At 36.1% G+C, this 19,283-nt stretch overlaps 1 protein-coding gene across 3 annotated transcripts in view; it reads left to right on the top strand.

Annotated features, from left to right (window-relative positions):
* Window positions 1-19,283, top strand: part of ARHGAP20 (Rho GTPase activating protein 20) — a 150,687-nt gene that overhangs the window by 94,837 nt on the left and 36,567 nt on the right. For all 3 annotated transcript variants that reach the window (XM_071212324.1, XM_071212323.1, XM_058289364.1), the window contains exons 4-7: window positions 1,558-1,707; window positions 8,477-8,518; window positions 9,452-9,536; window positions 16,863-16,940. In XM_071212324.1, the coding sequence (XP_071068425.1) occupies window positions 1,558-1,707; window positions 8,477-8,518; window positions 9,452-9,536; window positions 16,863-16,940 (355 nt within the window). The remainder of the gene's footprint in view (window positions 1-1,557; window positions 1,708-8,476; window positions 8,519-9,451; window positions 9,537-16,862; window positions 16,941-19,283) is intronic.

The raw sequence follows: 19,283 nt of genomic DNA, 5'->3' as shown, positions 1-19,283 counted from the left end.
ATTATTGTTGTTATTATTGGAGAATGGGAAATCATTATTTGGATATTTAGCTCCTGTCTTTGATAACAAGGGTGTGATAATTTTGGCACTTTATTGATCTATGGAGAAGATTATTGGAATGATTATTTTTCCAGTTCAATACATGTGGAACTTCCCATATGGTAGCTGAGGTATCTAATATAGAGAGAGAATAACATTAGAAAACACAAATGTGTGAAATCCAGCAAATATGTACCTTTCCTTCCAGAAGGTTATATAACTTAAATAATTTTATGTAACTTAAATAATTGCCATCTGAAAGTAATATTTTTTCTGTAATTGAGTCTGTTTCATTTTTTAAAAAACTAAAGATTCATAGTAATAAGGTGAAAAATATTAAAGTATAGTAAGAAGCCATTGCCTTGCAAGGCACTTTTCTGTTACACTTAAATTCATTGTACCCTTTGGAAGCATAAATGAGGCTTTGAATCTAGATTATCCTTATATATAGCTCCTGCAAAATCTTTTTTCATTTCATAAATCCTACTGAAGAGTTTTAGTTTTAAACATTCCATGAATCAGAGGAGTTTTAAAGATATTTCCATATAAGGTGTCTTTGGTTTCATTTTAGCTTTTAGTGTTTCCACAAAGAGTTCTGAATGATAGGAACTACCCTTGCTTCCCTAGGCATTCTCTTTATCCTTCCTAGTTTTTCCATCTGCTTAAGACGCAGGTCCATCACATCTGTCAATTAGGTCTTGAGATATGGTGGTTTCCATATCAGAGGCGTGAGGGGGATTAGGTAGAATTCATAAAAAAGCAATTTCACTGCTGTCCTAAAGTAGATCACCTTCTGGGTCCACAGAGATGAATGTTAAGTGTGTCTGCCCCACTTAAATATAATAGTTACTTAAGGGTGTCTTTTTTTGTTAATTTGGGGTTCTGTTTTTAGGATATAGTTTTTCAGTTTTAGCCAGATTATATAGGGAAAACGGTATGAACAAAATTTGAGGGAAATTTAAAATAACCTGTGATTCAAAAGGCTATATAATCTTGTAATGACTCAGTGGAAAATGTATTATAAATTCTTTTAATTACTTCCTGGTTATATATTTTAGCCCATCTCAAGGAAAAAAATTTATAAATTTTTTATTAAATCATGGGTATTTTTAATCTTTTTTTCAGGCACTTAAATTTTTTTAAAAAATAGGCAAATTATAAATAAATTAATTTTTAAGACCGCAGCAAAGTTAAAATTGTATTTTTAATCCAAATGTAATGCTTACTTAAAGAAAAATAAATGGCCAGTTTATGGCCACTGCTGCCATAAATGCAGACATTAGGACTAATTCACCAAATGTTCCCAAGGCCTTCTTGTGCCAAGATTCACTCAGAAAACAATAAGCAAAAGTCTACTATGTTACAATTTACTGTGCTAGACACTCAAGATAAAAACAGTGACTAAGACATTCTTTGCCCCGGATTAGTGAAATGGTCCCCTTATCACAAGCACAGGAGCTCCCATTACATTTAAGAAACAAAATAACAAGAGGTACTGTTTGGTTTTTATATTTCTAGATATAATAACAACTTTAAGATAAAAAATAAAATAAAGTTAAGTGACATGTGGACCGCAAGCTGCGTGGATGAAGTAGGAGAAGGCAACACCAATGCCATGAAATCCTTTGTCTTGGGCTGGCCCACTGTGAACTTCGTGGCCACTTTCAGGTAAGAAACACAATTTAGCCTGTACTTATTAATACATAGCTCCTGTAAAGTATGCATTTAGCTCTGTGATTTCTGGGATATGACACAAAAGCAAATGGATGATTTAAAGGAGTGAAAATTTGTTTCCAAAGAGTCATTTCTAGACTGGGATACAGTTGGAGAATGTCTGACTTGAGAGTTTTTATCTTCTTAAACAAAACATGCTTAATTGGGACTCTTCAGTTCAGGGTCATCATACCAAAACACACATCTGTGATTTTGAACAACCACACCTTAATGCAGTTCTTGCTTTACACGTGAAGAGTGAATGTTCATGGATGCACATGTAGGGCTTTTCTTTCGGTTCACCTCATATCACCAGATTCCTCAGGAACCATTCTAAAGCCAGGTAACTAAAATTTCCCAAGCCGCTAATCTTCTAATAAAGGAAAGATATGTCATTAAATTTTATTATGTACTCTTGACCTACCAGAAGATTCTAAAAGCTTATTTGGAAGAAGCATATGTTTACATCATTCTTTGTGTATCTTCTACTTGTGGAAGATTTCTCTAGAGATACTCATTTCCTATTAATCTTCTTGGAGTTACAAGTGAAAAGAACAGTTTCAAGACGAGTGATACTACATGAAGTCTTTAATGAAGGAGTTTCCATGGAACTTTTTTTAAGGAGAGAGAAAAAATACATGCATTGTATTGCTCAAAGTACCCAAATGATGAAGATTAACATCACCAGTGATTCTGTGTAGCTATAACGTACCCTTTGATATAATGTGATGAGAAGGGCAGTTTACCTCTGTAGTCTTCCTCCCTGATACCTGTAACTCTGGCCTAATTAGGAGAAAAATATCAGGCCCAAATTGAGGGACATTCTATAGGACACCTGACCTGTACACCTCAAAACAGGGAAAGACAGTAACTATCCCAGACCATACATGACAACTAAATGCAATGTGGTGTCCCAGATTGAATCCTAGAACAGAAAAAGGACATTAATGAAAAAACTAGGGAAATCCAAATAAAGTTGAGAGTTTAGACAATGGTAATGCAGCACCAATATTGATTTCTTAGTTTTGATGAATGTATTGTGATAATGTAAGATGATCACATTAGGAGAAACTGAAACTGGATGAGATGTATTCGGGAACCTCTGTACTATCTTTGCAACTGTTTAGAACACATACAATTTTTTCAAAATTAGGTGTTTGTTGAAAAAAAGTAAAGTGTTAAGGATTTCTACCTCTCTCTTTTTTTTAAAGATTTATTTATTTCTCTCCCCTCCCCCCACCCCAGTTGTTTGTTCTCCGTGTCTATTTGCTGCATGTTCTTCTTTGTCCGCTTCTGTTGTTGACAGCGGCATGGGAATCTGTGTTTCTTTTTGTTGCATCATCTTGTGTCAGCTCTCTGTGTGTGCGGTGCCATTCCTGGGCAGGCTGCACTTTCTTTCGCACTGGGCGGCTCTCCCTACGGGGCGCACTTCTTGCGCATGGGGCTCCCCTATGCAGGGGACACCCCTGTGTGGCACGGCACTCTTTGAGCACATCAGTACTGTGCATGGGCCAGCTCCACACAGGTCAAGGAGGCCAGGGTTTGAACCGTGGACCTTCCATGTGGTAGAAAGACGCCCTAACCACTGGGCCAAGTCCGCTTCCCTCTACCTCTCTTATGACAGTGAACTCTTAACAGATTAACCACTCTAGAGATAACTATAAACTCCAAACAAAATACAAACGAAAACTACCTGTTCTAATTTGCTAGGCTGCCAAAATGCAATATTACCAGAAATGGATTGGCTTTTACAATGGGAATTCATTAGTTTAAAGCTTACAGTTCTGAGGCCATGAAAATGTCCAAGTCAAGGCATCATCAAGATGATAACCTTCTTCCTGAAGATAAGCTGCTGGTACTCCCGGACTCCTCTGTCATATAGCAAAGCACATGACAGCGTCTGCTGGTTTCTCCTTTTTCTTCCCGGTTTTGTTGCTTTCAACTTCTTACTTCCTTGGCTTTCTCAGCTTCTTGCTTCTGTGGCTTTTCCATCTCTCTCGCTTTGTATTCATCTTGTATATGAAGCACCCCAGTAAGAGGAATAAGACCCACCCTGGGCCACACCCTAACTGAAGTAACCTAATCAAAGGGCCCTTACCTATAGTAGGTTCACACCCACAGAAATGGATTAGCTTTTTTTTTTTTAATGTTTACTTACTTATTTTTGACCCCCTCAGTGTCTGCTCTCTGTGTCTATTCACTGTGCATTCTTCTGTGTCTGCTTGTCTTCTCTTTAGGCAGCATCAGGAACCAATCTTGGGACCTCCTGGAGTGGGAAAGAGGTGCTCAGTCTCTTGTGCCACTTCAGCTCCTTGGTCTGCTGCATCTTTTGTTGTCTCTCCTCTCTGTCTCTTTTTGTTGTGTCATCTTGCTGTGCCAGCTCTCTGCATAGTCCAGCACTCCTGCACGGGCCAGCTCGCCTTTACCAGGAGGCCCTGGAATCAAACCCTGGACATCCCATATAGTACACAGGAGCTCAATCGCTTGAGCAACATCTACTTGCCTGGATTAGCTTTAAGAACCTACTTTTCTAGGGCCCATTCAGCTTCAAACCATTATACTCTCTGAAGGTTCTGGAGCATAGAAGTTAGCACATTTTTTAGTAGAGTTGAAACTTGGAAGAGGGCACTAGCACTGTGTGAATTTCCTGTTCTTGAGGATTTATTTAGCCTCAGGGAAGGATGTAATAACATCATCCTGTGGGGCAACTAAAATGTTGCCAAAAACTTGCAGTTTTTCTGGTCAACCAAAGCCACTGGAAAATGAGGTTGGAATCTCAAGAAGGAGAGAGTTAGAGAAGGAAATCCAAATTTTGTATATAGACTGTACCCTAGTCTCTGGCTGATCATTGAACCACACATGCATGGGCAGATTCAGAGCAGCTTTGAAGCCAAGGCTAAAAAAATTGATCTGAGCTGCTGCCCACCATAGGCAAGAAAGAGTTTGCAGCTTTAGTCTAACCATATTACCTGCCTGCCAAAGCAAAAACATCAACACTATTTTACAAGTATAATAGAGTTCAGAGGCTCTAAACAAAACATTCATTATGTCCAATATACAATCGAAAATTTCTTGATATACGAAGAATCAGGAAAAGAAAAGACAATCAATAGAGGCCAATCCTGAAGTGTCCGAGATGTTGGAATAGTACAAAAGGTCTCTAAGGGAGCTCTTAAATCAATAAGTTAAAGGAAAATGTACTTGAAATGAGTGAAAAGATAGGAAATCTCAGCAGAGAAATAAAATATTAAAAAGGACCAAGTAAGAATTCTATAACTGAGAAATGGAATGTCTTAAATTAAAAATTCCCTGTGTGGCCTTACTGTTAATAGAAGAATAGACATGAAAGAGGAAAGAGTTAGTGAAATGAATATAGAGCAATACAAATTGTCCAATCTGAAAAAACGGAAATAAATATTCCTGTAGGACAATGTCAAAAGTATAACATACATGTAATTGGAATCCCAAAAGAGGGGCTGAAAAAGTTTTTGAAGAAATAATGGTTGAAAACTTCTCAAATTTGGCAAAAGACATAAATATACAAGTTCAGTAAGCTCAGTGAACCCCAAACAGGGTACATATGAAGAAAATTATACCCAATCATGTCATAAACAAAGTGATGAAGGCCAAAAATAAAGAAAAAATCTTGAAGGCTGCCAGAAAAACCAGTACCTTACATATAGGGAACATATGGACAATTTGAAATACTGTGGACTTTTTTTCGGAAGATAATGAAACAATAGCTTTAAAGTATTGGAAGAAAAAGACTTTCAACCCAGAGCACTATATCCAGCAAAAATATCCTTCAAAAATGAAAATGAAATAAAGATTTTTAAAACTATAATAATTCATTGACAGCAGGCCTATACTATAAAGAATGATAAAGCAAGTTTTTCAGGCTGAAGTGAAATGGTATCAGGGCCAAACTCAGATCTTTAGAAAGAAGTGAAGAGGATCAGTAATAGTGGAAGAAATATTAAGGAAATTTAGGTCAATTTTAAATTTCCTGAGACTAGCAGTTAAAGAAGCAGTCACTGTATTTATAAAGAACTGAAAAAGTAGAAGCTGATATCTTTGAAATCTAAGACTGACAAACAACTGCAAGAACCTGTGAGGAATCCGAATTGAGCTGAATTGGAAGAAGGGTAAACAATAAATGTGACCTTTCTGTACTTTACCTTGGGAAACAGTGTAGATCATCAAGTCTCAAAACAGGCTAAAGACAAAAGGAATTTCATATATCTGTCACTACGTGTATTCTGATACACAAACCTATGATCTATGGCTTCCAGAAAAAGAAGCACTGCACTTTGATTTTACATATATCTGTAAAATAAAATGGAAACATTGTTCAAATGACAAGGAAATACTTAAATCTGACAATGATTTATCTAGAAGAGGAATCAGAAGTGTATTTTAACTTAAGCACCTAGAATAAATCATTCATCTACAAACTCAGGTGTGCAGGAAAAGCCCATTTATTATATAGGTCAAATTAAATCTTACTTTGAGTACCTACCTTGCCAAGCTGGTAGGAGATCAAATGTTCCTCTTTACTAGGAACTCCTATTTTCTTAGGTCCAAACCACAAGTTGAGACTTCTACAATGCCTCCAAATTGTATGAAAAGCTTCTGACCTTCAATCTATTGTGGTCACTGCTAATGTCATCTTTTTCTATGCCCACGCTTGCTGCTTTATGTCCAGGATTCTCTGATTCCACGCCGTATGTGAGGTACAGGTATCTGCTGATAGGCAGACCTTGGTGCCTAGGACCAGGCCTCCCTAGTTGCTCCTCTGAGGCCTTTCCATTTCCTTAGGGCACCTCAGTAAAAGAGTGACAAAGGGTTTCCCACTCACTCTCAGGGCTTACACATCTCCATCCCCTCAAATTTGAGGGACTCTTCTGAGCTGCCTTGTTGTTTTTCTTTCTCCAAGATTCACTGCTTTGATCTTATCATTATCTTTTCCTAATGAACTTAGGTGTTTATGAAACTCTGAGATAGCCATTGACTTTAAAATACTTCTGTTTTTAGTACTGTAAAAATGTCTGAAGTTAGGAATTACTAAGGAAAGATGAGTCCTGGGTTCCTCCATGGAGCACGGGAAAATATAAGACAATCACACATAAATCATTCTCAGATTAACTTGACATACTTTATAATATCTTTCTAAAGTATGTTGTATCTTCAAACAATGGAATACTATACAACAGTAAGAATGAACAGTCTAAAACTATACTCAAAAATATGGGTAAATCTCATGAACATTATGTTGAATGAAAAAAGCTAAACACAAAAGAGTACATACTCTGTGGTTACATTTATGTGAAGTACCCAAATAAGCAAAACTGTTCCTTGGTGTTGGAAGTCAGGGGAGTAGGAACTGGTACCTGAAAGGAAGCACAAAGGAACCTTCCAAGGTGCTCATCTGTTTCATAATCTGGGTGCTGGTTACATAGATGTGTTTTAATTTGTGAAAATTCTTCAAGCTGTACGCTTAAGCTTTGTGTACTTTTCTGTATATATCTTATGTGGCAATAAAAGTTAAAAGGTTAAAAAGATACTAAGTGATCTAAAGGGAAAATTTTCTTTAACTGCTTTGTAAAAAGTTTTAATGGGTCTGAAAAAAACTCATTTGTTTTTAACAGATTTTGCTAAATAAATCCAAGGTCTGACATAGTTGAACCTAGAAACCTTCTATTTAGAAAGGAGAAATTATCAGAAGATAGTAAGGAGTTGGAAAAAATAGAGTTTGTATGGTGAAAAAAAAAGACATAAAGCACTTTCTGATAGCCAATCCTGGGAAATTGCTCATGGAAAAAGTTCCTAAGCAACAAAGCTAGAAACAAATTACAAGTATTTATTAAACATATTTTCTCGAACAGAAAAATATTCAGCTTCTCTAAAGAGATTGAAATAAGATTGTAAAAGCTATTGAGTGACAAAACCATACAGGAATAAACTTTAAATTAATTTTGACTTTAAAATTAAATGCAGCAGTAGCTTTAGCAGAAAAATTACTAATCATTAGTAATTTAGCTGTAATGAGTTTATCTTAATCAGAAGATTATAGGAATTATAAATCCATTTTCTGTGAACTAATTTACTAAATTATAATTCTGCTATTTGTGTATAGAAATAAATGTTTGTTTTCCTGACAAACTGGTTTCTGGCCAAGATATTTCCATCCATATGCCATATTTCTTAAGTGTGCTTTAGTCTCAATATTAATCATACTTTTAAGTTGTAAGGCACTTAAAAGCTGCAAAAATACTCTAAATAGAGATATAATTCACCCAGATTTACAGAAGTGAAACGTGAAGCTCAGAGAAGTTAAGTGACTTTTCCGCGACCCCATAACCTACATATATATACTTTTAGAAATCAGGTGTTAGATACTGAGTCAAGTAGTCTTTCCACTATACGAGCTCCTCACATTGCTATAATACCACTTGTAAAAGAATAGTGAAGAAGGCCGGTGGGTCTCTCTTGGAGCCATCCAAAAGGATTTAATAAAACTATACTTGATTGTATAGTTTTTCCTAAAAGGGATTTCACTGCAGGATTCTCCGGTACACAGTTATGCTGAGGTTGTAGCTCACATGCACAGCTACATCAGTAAGAGCAAGCTATTGGTATTTTCATCTGTATTGATGATCTTAAATATGTTAGCATAAGTAATTTATATGATTTAATTTTTTCCTCCTGTTTTCTTTGCTTGCAGTTCTCCAGAACAAAAGGAAAAATGGCTTTCTCTACTTCAGAGGTATTTTTAATATACATCTTTTTAATCTTTAACTGTTGTAAATAAATTAAAATATTCTCTGCAGAGATGTACCCTAAACTATTCACCCTTCTCCTTACTAAAAATTGTTCATTTATCCTCAAAATAAATTGTTTAGATTGTATACTAGCTACTACTTACTGTAAATAATGTTCTCTCATTACATGTGTTTCTGACTTTCTAGGAAGGAGAGCACTGAGGTCTGGTTAGATCATTTTAGACAAAAATTACTCAATATTCTCTCCTGTCTCTTTACATTGTCTCCAATGTACCAATTGGAGCTAACCATTTTTCCAAAGCATGGATTAAATTTTCATAAATGCAGAGTTCTATGCTAAGCAGATTGTCAATTTTTTTTCCTACCTTTGAGCATATAGACAAAAAAGTTCAATTTAGGTTCATCTTTTAATCCCATTTCCCTTTCTTTCCTCCCTACTTCCTCATCTCAACTTTCTAAGCTGTGGGATAACCAAAGTGAAATGAAAGTAAAATGGAATGAGTAAAACTTTTTCAGTTAGTAAAATTAAATGAAAAAATACCTTTGTTTCGGTTTATTCTATTACAGTATTACATATGCTCCTGTACTTATCAGTAAGGTGCTGGGCTTGTCCAGAGAAGGCAGGAAATCTTTGAGGATAAAGCATCACTCTGAGTTGCCTCAATCTGATGGTGCTTCTCATACCTCACTTGACATGGACGGCCCATTCTTTGTTGTGCCCATGCCTTAATGCCCTGAGATTTTTAAAATCTTTTTTCAACCCATAATGCAGTCTGACTTTGTGGAGTCTTTCCATCTGTTTTCTTTTAAAAATAAATTTAGTGAAAATATTAGCAAAATAGATTGATTTTTAAATAAGCCCATAGCCAAATCCATCTGACTCGGTGTTGTTTTGGGTTGTTGTTGCATTTGATCAGATACATCAATCTAGAGAAAGAGAAGGACTACCCGAAGAGCATTCCCCTCAAAATCTTCGCCAAGGACATTGGGAATTGTGCCTATGTAAGTGTTTCTAAGTGAGAAAATTTAATTCCAAGCCTCTGTATAAGGCAGAACACATGGATAAAAAGAGAGGCAGGCAGGCAGGCAGACATTTGTCTGAGGAGACAGACAAATAGAATATGTATGTGCTATGGAAGGTAGGCATTTAGAACTACCATTGTGGGAAAATGCATTTTCTTGGGTATTTGTATACCTTTGTATATATGAAAAGAAAACTCCAGGGAAAAGTAAACCAAATAAATTCATATTAACTACAGTAGTTAACATTTAATCTTGGTAAGAATATTGCTTTTCAAATATCTCTTTCCTCCTCTGGCATTAATATTTCTCTAAATCCTTTTAATATTAATACCTGCAGACACTTGCGGTAAAGTCATTTCTATGAGGAGGTATTTCCTATTAGTGTTAAACAATTTTTTTCCAGCTTGTCACTTCCTAAGTAAGGAGTGGTCTTGGAAAGTTCTTTACTCTTTGAGTGATTAGACATTGAATCCCTCAGGTTAATACATGGCTGAGTTGGAAGAGATGATGTTTTAAGGGATCAGCATATTTCTGCCTCACCATGTTTGTCATATTAATCAATCAAACAAAACTTAGGGTTTTTTTAATACACTTTTTAAAATTTATTTTTAAAAAATAGTTTAGATTATATAAATGTTACATGAAAAATGTAGGGGATTCCCATATGCCCCACTTCTACCACTCCCATACTTTCCCACATTAACAACATCCTTCATTGGTGTGGTATATTTGTTACAATGGTTGAACATATATTGAAGCATTGCCACTAACCATGGATTATTGTTTGCATTGTAGTTTACATTCTGTTCCACACAATTTTGTAAGATATGACAAAAATATATAATATCCTGTATCTGTCATTGCAGTGTCATGCAGGAAAATTCCATTGTCCCGAAAATGCCCTCATATTACACCTATTTTTCCCCTCTCCCTTCTCTCAGAACCACTGCCTCCACATAAATGATAAAAGTCCTTCCATTTCTAGAGTAACTATGAGTTTATAGTAGAATAATAGTAAGTGTACTTTAGACAATCTTGAGGATTTGGTGATGGTGATGCCCACTCTGCCCCTAATTGAGAGGGGGCTTACATCCCATGAGGAAGATGGATGAGACTATCTTGCTTGCAGTTGCATACTCTCTCTTTTCCTTGGGATGGGCGTTGTCCATCATCATCTTTTTAGTTGCCCTGTGTGAGTCCAGTGACCTGGAGATTAGTGTTGTACCTCCACTGAGATTTAGGGCCCAACTTGCACATGGATAGACAAAGTACTTGAATCTCTTGGACATACACCTATCAAGTATAGTACTAACTATAGGTTTAAATAAAAGGTGCAGAAGAGCCATGCATAGAGAAGAAGCCACAAATGAATCTTCTAACTCTGTCACACTGGGGAGCATAAATTCCAAAGTAAGGCCCGCTGACAGGGTGCCAAACTCCTATGCTATCTGCCCTGCCTATAGTGTCTGGCTGTCTCTAGAGCCCTCAGGAACCCCACTATTTGAGGCATTATTTACTGTGGCAGTTAATGAGATCCTGCTGAGACATACATAAGCGTAACCTCTGAAATGACCTCTCAACTCACTTTGAAATCTCTTAGGCATAAAAACTTATTTGTATTTACCCTTTCCCCGTTTTGGTCAAGGTCTTTTTCCAGTTGCATTGCTAGTTGACACTTGGTAATAATCCTTGGTGCCAGGGAAGCTCATCCATGGGAGTCATGTCCCATGCCAAGGGGAAGGTAGTGCACTTACATGCTGAGTTTGGTTCAGAGAGCAGCCACATTTGAGCAACAAGGAGGCCCTCAGGAAGTAACTCTTAGGCAACATATAATATTAGAATAAGTTTCAATTTCAAAAGAAAAGGTTCATAAGTACAGTCATCAATATCAAGGCCCCATCACAGTGGTCCATTCTTCTTTACTAGGTACCACCCCTGTACTCAGGGGATTCTTGCTGTTCCATTAGAGAATATAGCAGAGCTTCTCAGGATGGGAATTTGATATTCTTTTGGTTATTGTGTGGATCTCCACCCACTGTGACAATGTGCCATGAACACTTGAACACATTCATATGCCTTAGAGATATGTGCCAGGTGAAATCCCTCCCATGCATCCTCCCATCACCAACACCCCACACCAGTGATCTTCCCCTGCCACAGTTGTGACTCTTCTGTGATCCAAAACCTCTCCAAAACTGAAACCAACAAAATAACCAATTAAAATTAATAAGAAAATGGGATTATAGTTTTTAAAATAACAATTAAAATACAAAAATTTTTTTTAATTTTGAAATAATAAAAAAAATTTTTAGGCATTATGTCTTTCTTCACTGTAAGATCTGTTTTCTTGTGTGTAGAGTGACATTTTCTTCTGTATATTACCCAGGGTCTTATTTTTTTCATTTTGTCTTCAAACAATTTTAAATTTCATCAAAATTTATAAACACTAACAGTCCAAAATGTAAATCATAATGTAAACCTTGACCATGGTTAGTAGCAATGCTTCAATATTTGTACATCAGTTGTAACAAATGAACCATCCGCATGTAAAATGTTATTAATAGGGGAGAGAGGGAAAAGGGGAGGGCATTGGTTATGTAGGAATCCCGTGTATTCTGTTTGTGACTTTTCTGTAACCTAAAAATTAAGTCTTTATGCTCAGTTATGGAGTGTAATTTGATGCCTGGAATTGTAGCACAAGAGCCAAGATGTTACCAATGAGGACTAAAACAGACAACAGTATTTTTTAAACAAATCAACTTTATTGATACATATTAATAAAGCACAAATCCATCCAAGTGTGCAATCAGTGGTACTCAGTATAATCACAGTTGTGTATTCATGACTTCAGTCATTTTTAGAGCATTTTCATTATTCTAATAGTAATAATAATATTAAACAAAAATAAAAATATCATGACTTCTCAATCTCTCTATGCTTCCCTTGCTGTACATAGCTGCTGTTGTTTCCATCTCTCTAGTTTATTTGTATTTACATTTTGTACAAAGTCTTATATATGCAATATCACCCATATTTGTATTTTACAATGTTATACAATCCCACGTTATATTTTTTAGCTCTCTTTCTAGTAATATACATGACCTTAGGCTTACCCTTTCACCCACCATTATATGGGTCATACCCATATAACGCAATCATCCGGTATTTGTCCTTTCATGTCTTGCTTGTGTCACTCAACATAATGTCCTCCAGGTTCATCCATGTTGTCATATGCTTCACAACTTCATAAAAAAAATTAGTCATAAAAAAATTAGTATTTTTATGACTCTATTGATTGTCCTGTTTCACAGCAGCTCTGGATCATGCAGAATAGTTTTATTTGGGTGAAGAAAAATATGTAGTGCAAACCAGTTATGTTTTGGCCAAAAGCAAATGTTATGCAAATGTTCTGACCTACTCCTGAGTGTCAGATGCCATTGCTTAAGGGAAATATTCACATTTTTTTGTAGGGAACTACAGAGATCTTCTGTAGCAAAGAAAACTATTATTTCTGTTTTGATTCATTTATTATGGCAATTGCTTATATTCAGGATTTTTGTGGAAAATCCCTTGAATCCTTTTTTAAAACTTTTAATTTTCACTATTTATGTGGAAAATAAGGTGCTTGAGAAAGGACTGCTGTTCCTCTCTCATTCTGGAAAAGGAGACAAGAGCAGGTTGGGTGCTCTGTTTTTAAACACCAATACCTTGGATAAGGCAGTGATGGTGTGACCCACTCTGTCTTTTGCCCTCTGATGTTGCTTTCATGGTAAGATTCTCCTTTCCAGGAGCCCTGATTCCAGAAAGAGTGATTCCCCCAAATAGGAGTGGATGTATGTGAAGTATTCTTTATCACTGGCCTTTAATTATGTACAACCTGTCAGTGAATTCAGCTAATATGGATCAGAATAATCCCATTTTCAGTTTTGTTTGTTTTTGTTATTTGTTTATTAGGTAAAGAGCTGTATCCACTGAAATTCATTTGTTTTATATGCCAGGAGAAATATACATCCTGTAATTAATGTTTTGAGCATATGTGCCTTTTGTTAAGAGGAAACATTATCTTAGAAACCATATACACCAGGGAGTGATTTATTAGTTTTATCATGAAGATGAAATCTTCACTTTACAAAAGACTACATACAGGAGTTTTTTTTTTTTTCATTGAATTGAGTGATTTTCAGGTTTAAAACAAAATGAGGAGAAGCCGCTCTTAAAGTTATATCTCAAGTTGAAGTTCAGTTTGTAAAGTACCTATGCCACTCTGGCAGAAGACCCTGGGTTGAGCCATAAGCCCTTCCTGTTGGATTCTGAGACACTTTTGCACAATTTGAAATCAATGCATTTAAAATTATTTTTAAAAATAAAAATCTAATTAGCAGACCACTTTAACAGGCAGTCTATCATATCAAGTAATTTGTTCATAGAGAAAATATGCTATAATGGGAGGGCAAGTGATTGCTAAGTGATCCATGGATTTCACCTAGTTCTACTGTTATGTCATTTTTGTTTTTATATCATTTTGTTTCCATTTATGCTACTTATTTGTGTCATTTAAATGCTGTCTATCAGTGACACAGGCTTAATTGCTGATTAATCTAGTAATATCATATGTATCATATCAACAATGAAACTCTTAGTAGCCATAATGCCTGATACAAAGTGCTCAATAAATAGTGATTTTTAAAAATTCTAAACTTTGATTGTCTTTAAACAAGTTATTATTCTGATTTTATCTAAACTGGCATTATGCCCTGCAAGTAATAAAACCCATTCTGGGAAAATGGTACTTGGGAAGAAATCAGAAGTGATCCAGCTCTCTCCCTTTTTTATTACCCACTTATATTAATGAAATGCACTTATGGAAATGTTGCAGAGGACCAGCCTCACTGATTTTTTTTTTTTTCGGTCACTATACTCTCTTAGAAGTATATTGCATTTTTGTCTTTCTTGCTTTAAGCTCTTGTATTTTGTGAGCCATACATTATTTTAAGGGAAATAGTTTTTTTAAAAGGCGTATTATAAGCCACAAATGTCTTTTAAAAAGGAGGAACAAAGTTAAAGGACTCTTACTTCAGACTTTAAAGTATATTGCTTAGTTACAGTGGTAAAAAAAGCATGGTACTGACTTAAAGACAGATAGATTGACCAATGGAACCAAATCAAAAACTCAGAAATAGATTCTCTTGTCTATGGTCAAGTGGTTTTTGACAAGGCTGTGAAGCCTACCCAGCTGGGCCAGAATAGTCTATTCAACAAATAGTGCTGGAAGAACTGGATAGCCATATCCAAAAGAAGGAAAGAAGACCCCTGTCTCATAGTTTATACAAAAATTAACTCAAACTGGATCAAAGACTTAAATATAAAAACAACAATCATAAAACCCCTAGAAGAAAATGTAGGAAAACATCTTCAAGCTCTTGCAGTAGGTGGTAGTTTCTTAAACTGTAAACCCAAAGTACGAGCAACAAAAGAAAAAAATAAATAAATGGAACCTCCTCAAAATTAAACATGTTTGCACCTCAAAGGACTTTGTCAAAAGAGTGAAAAGGCAATGCACACAATGGGAGAAAACATTTGGCAGTCACATATCCAATAAGGGTTTAAAATCCGTGCTATAGGGAAGTGGACTTGGCCCAGTAGTTAGGGCGTCCGTCTACCACATGGGAGGTTCGTGGTTCAAACCCCGGGCCTCCTTGACCCATGTGCAGCTGGCCCATGCGCAATGCTGATGCAGGCAAGGAGTTCCGTGCCACGTAGTGGTGTCCCCCGTGTAGGGGAGCCCCACACGCAAGGAGCGCGCCCCCCATAAGGAGAGCCGCCCAGTGCAAAAGAAAGTGCAGCCTGCCCAAGAATGGTACCGCACACACGGAGAGCTGACACAACAAGATGATGCAACAAAAAGAAACACAGATTCCCATGCCGCTGACAGCAATGGAAGCGGACAGAGAGGAAGATGCAGCAAATAGACACAGAAAACACACAACCAGGGTGGGGGGGGCGGGGAGAAATAAATAAATCTTTAGTAAAAGATCCATGCTATATAAAGAGATCACACAATTCAACAATAAAAAGGCAAACTACCCGATTAAAAAATGGGCAAAAAACTTGAAAAGACATTTGCCCAAAGAAGAAATACAAATGGCAAAGAAGCACATGAAAAAAAATTGTTCATATCACTAGTGATTAGGGAATCACAAATCAAAACCACAGTGAGATATCATTTCACACCAGTAGACTGGCCTCTACTAAAAAGCTAGAATACTGTGAATGTTGGAGAGGATGTGAAAAGATAGGAACCCTTATTCACTGTTGGTGGGAATGTAGAATGGTACAGGAACCCAGGTGTCCATCAGCTGATGAATGGATGAACAAATTGTGTTGTATACACATGATGAAATAGTATGCATTGGTAAGAAGAAATGAAGTCATGAAGCATATGACAACATGAATGAACCTGGAGGACATGTTGAATCAAGCAAGTAAGACACAAAAGGACAAATACTGTAGGATTGCACTATTATGAACTAAATATATTATGTCAATTCATGAAATTAATAATTAGAATATACTTGACCAGAAAATAGAATGAGGATAGAGAATGGAAAGTTGATGGTTAATCTATGGAGAATTGGTTAGAAGATTGTTTGTAAATCTTTGGAAATGAATGGAAACATCATGGTATTTGTGATTGGCGAAGTTATTATATGGATATGACAGTGGTTAAAAGGCAAAGCCTAAGGACATATATATTACTGGAAGGAAAGCTAAAAAAATATAATATAGGACTGTATAACATAGTGAAACCTCTATGAATTTGGGTGATACTGTATATATAAGAGTGTTCTTACAAAATATATATACCAGTATACTATAGAGAAAGAAGCAGAATAGCAATGTATGGCAGAGGAATCAGAGAGAGATTGAGAAGTGATGAGTTTTGTTTGGTTGATTGGTGACTTTTGCTTTTTTAATATTACTATTATTACTGGTATAATGAAAATGTCTAAAAATGATTGGAGTTTGAATGTACAATTTTGTGACTATATTGAATACAACCGATTTTACATTTCCTATGGATTTATGCCTTAATATTTATCCATAAAATTGATTTGTTTAAAAAAGCATATTATATAAGGAAATGAAAGTAAATTATAATGAAGGTTTGTATTCTACTTGCTATATGCTTTACTCTGTCAACACTTGAAATCAGGATTTTCTTTGGATAATCATTTGACAATAATTATTTGTTTACCTGTTCTAAATTCCTTATTTATAGCTGTTTTTCTCGTTTCTTTTTTGCAGTCTAAAACTCTAACAGTAATGAATTCAGATACAGCGAATGACGTTATCAACATGTCACTACCAATGCTAGGGATAACTGTAAGTTATTCTACTAGATGTTCTTAACCAGAAACTATTTCAAATTAGTTATGTTGGATATTAAATTTGATTCCAGGTAGAGGTCATTTGTGACACAATGGGAAATCAAGACCTGTTACCCATAGATACCGGGGGGGGGGGGGGGGGGGACTCTTGGGAGGTTAGCTTATCATATGGGAGCAGCTCTGGGCTTGGGGTGAGATGTGTGGGTGGTTTGGGTGGTGGCCGCAAATTCGGGTTTGCGTCTGGGGGAAGTTTAATCCCATAGGACTGGAAAGCTGTTCGAAGGTCAATGTTGAGGCCAGTGGCTTGGCCCAAGTAAGGTGGATGCCGAGGCAGCACAGAAAAATTGTGATAATTATGGCAAAGAATGACTTTGATATTTTTGATTCATTCATATAGTTGTTATTCCTTCTATCATGAGAGTGCTGATATTAGAGATACCAAGGTCATATTTTGTTCCATGAAACGTAGAAAATAAGGACAATAAAGCTTTACTATTAACCTAATATGAGTGCTTTTCTACTCTCATTTTAAAATGGAATAGAACTGAAAAGTGTAATGAGATTGGACAGTAATTTCAGAGTGACAGTATATTTTATTGTATATGCTATATACATATACAAATATTTGGAAGGGTGTAAGATTCTTAATAAAGTTTCACCTTCCTACTCTCTCTAATTGACTGTCCTCTCCTTCTCTCCTTCCCTTGTTCCTCCCCTTCCTGACCTATTATATTATTATCCCAAGACTCAATCAGTCTCAGAATAATGAATTCTGAAGGATTTGTTTTGTAGTAGGATTATTACATAAATAACACGTGAAACCATAGTCCCTAGCTGCAGGATGGCTGGTACTCTTTATGATTTGGGAAATTGAAAGACAAGCTTTGAATTAGATCATGGATTTGAAGAGTTTCACATACCACACTCATCCCTACTTTGCTTTTAGCTTCTGCTTCTTTATGTTTTATAGGGCAAGGGTGCATTTGTGACATTTTATTAGTTGAGAAGGTTGGAATGTTTAAAGGTGAGGCAGGGGAAACAGAACTGGAAAACCTCCTCATCTCCTCCCTACCTATATATAAACATCACACAAATGAGTACTTCTATACTATAATGGAGTGACTTTCAGAAGGATAAAAACTAAGGGAAGTACTTGCATAATGCTATTCATTAAGTGAGATTCTCTGTAAACATGAAAACACCGTAACTGATGTGATATGATGTGTTTAAGATATACTATAGTGTTAAATTTATTTAGATTTTCCTTGTACGTAATGATATAGTAACTCAAGTCAACCAAGATTTTGGGATAAGAAATCTGATTACTTTGTTCATGAAATTTAATAATATATTTAAACTATAATTAAATTCTAATTTACCTGTTCATACATACAGCCATTGCCATTAACTTCCACTGTATAGTTCCCCTTAGTTGCTAGCCATGGAAATTGTTGGCAACAAACAATTCTCACCGTTCAGTTTGAGAACCATATCAAATGTTTGGTCAGAGAAAATCTGCACTGAATTTTGTCTATTCTTAGAGAGAGTGAGCATCTGGAAGCGTCAGAGCTTGGAAAGCAGCAATGGTGTACAAAAATAATAATACCGTAAATTATATTTAGAACATACTATGGGACTTTAAAATCTTAAGCCAAATATAGCTGTGACTCATTTTTAAAAAACAATTAAAATACAGTAACCATTCTTTTGTAAACTACTGTTTCTTGGGTATTGTATAATTTATTGAAATAAATGAATATTTTGGCAAAGAAAGTATAAATATAATAATAAATTTATATGCACTGGGTAACGCAAGCACCTCTGCATTGACCTCTAACCTATATGATTGTATCTTAGAAGAGAATGAGTGATTTTAGGGGTAGGAAGGGAGATTACTTAATGACAAAAAAATTCCTTTTTTAATTTATGCTTTACCTTTGGGTAAAGTAATCGATCTCAGATCAAAAAAGAAAAATTCTAATTCAAATTAATTGAGAATGAAGGCTATTTAGGTTATACCCGTTCTAAGGGATTATTATTGTGATTTTAGACACTATATTAAAAGAAAGGAGGTGCCTGTCCTCAGGGGCAGCAAGGGGACTCTACTGTTTACTGTGAGACAGGCCGCTAGAGGAGGAACCTCCACCCTGCAGTCCCCTTGCCATCCCAGGAGTGGCTGTGCTAAATGCAGGGCTCACCAAGTTGCTGCCAGCTGAATGAAAAGTTTCTGCCCAGCTCTCTGCCAAAGACCCACATGGACACCAGGGCCGGCAGAGTAGTGATGGAATCCTGCAGGAGCAGGCTGTTTCAGGAACCTACAAAGCAGGAGGTGTCTGGC

This window comes from Dasypus novemcinctus, chromosome 27 (genome assembly GCF_030445035.2).
Source record: "Dasypus novemcinctus isolate mDasNov1 chromosome 27, mDasNov1.1.hap2, whole genome shotgun sequence".
Taxonomy (NCBI): Eukaryota; Metazoa; Chordata; class Mammalia; order Cingulata; family Dasypodidae; genus Dasypus; species Dasypus novemcinctus.
This window is presented reverse-complemented; position numbering and strand designations above follow the sequence as displayed.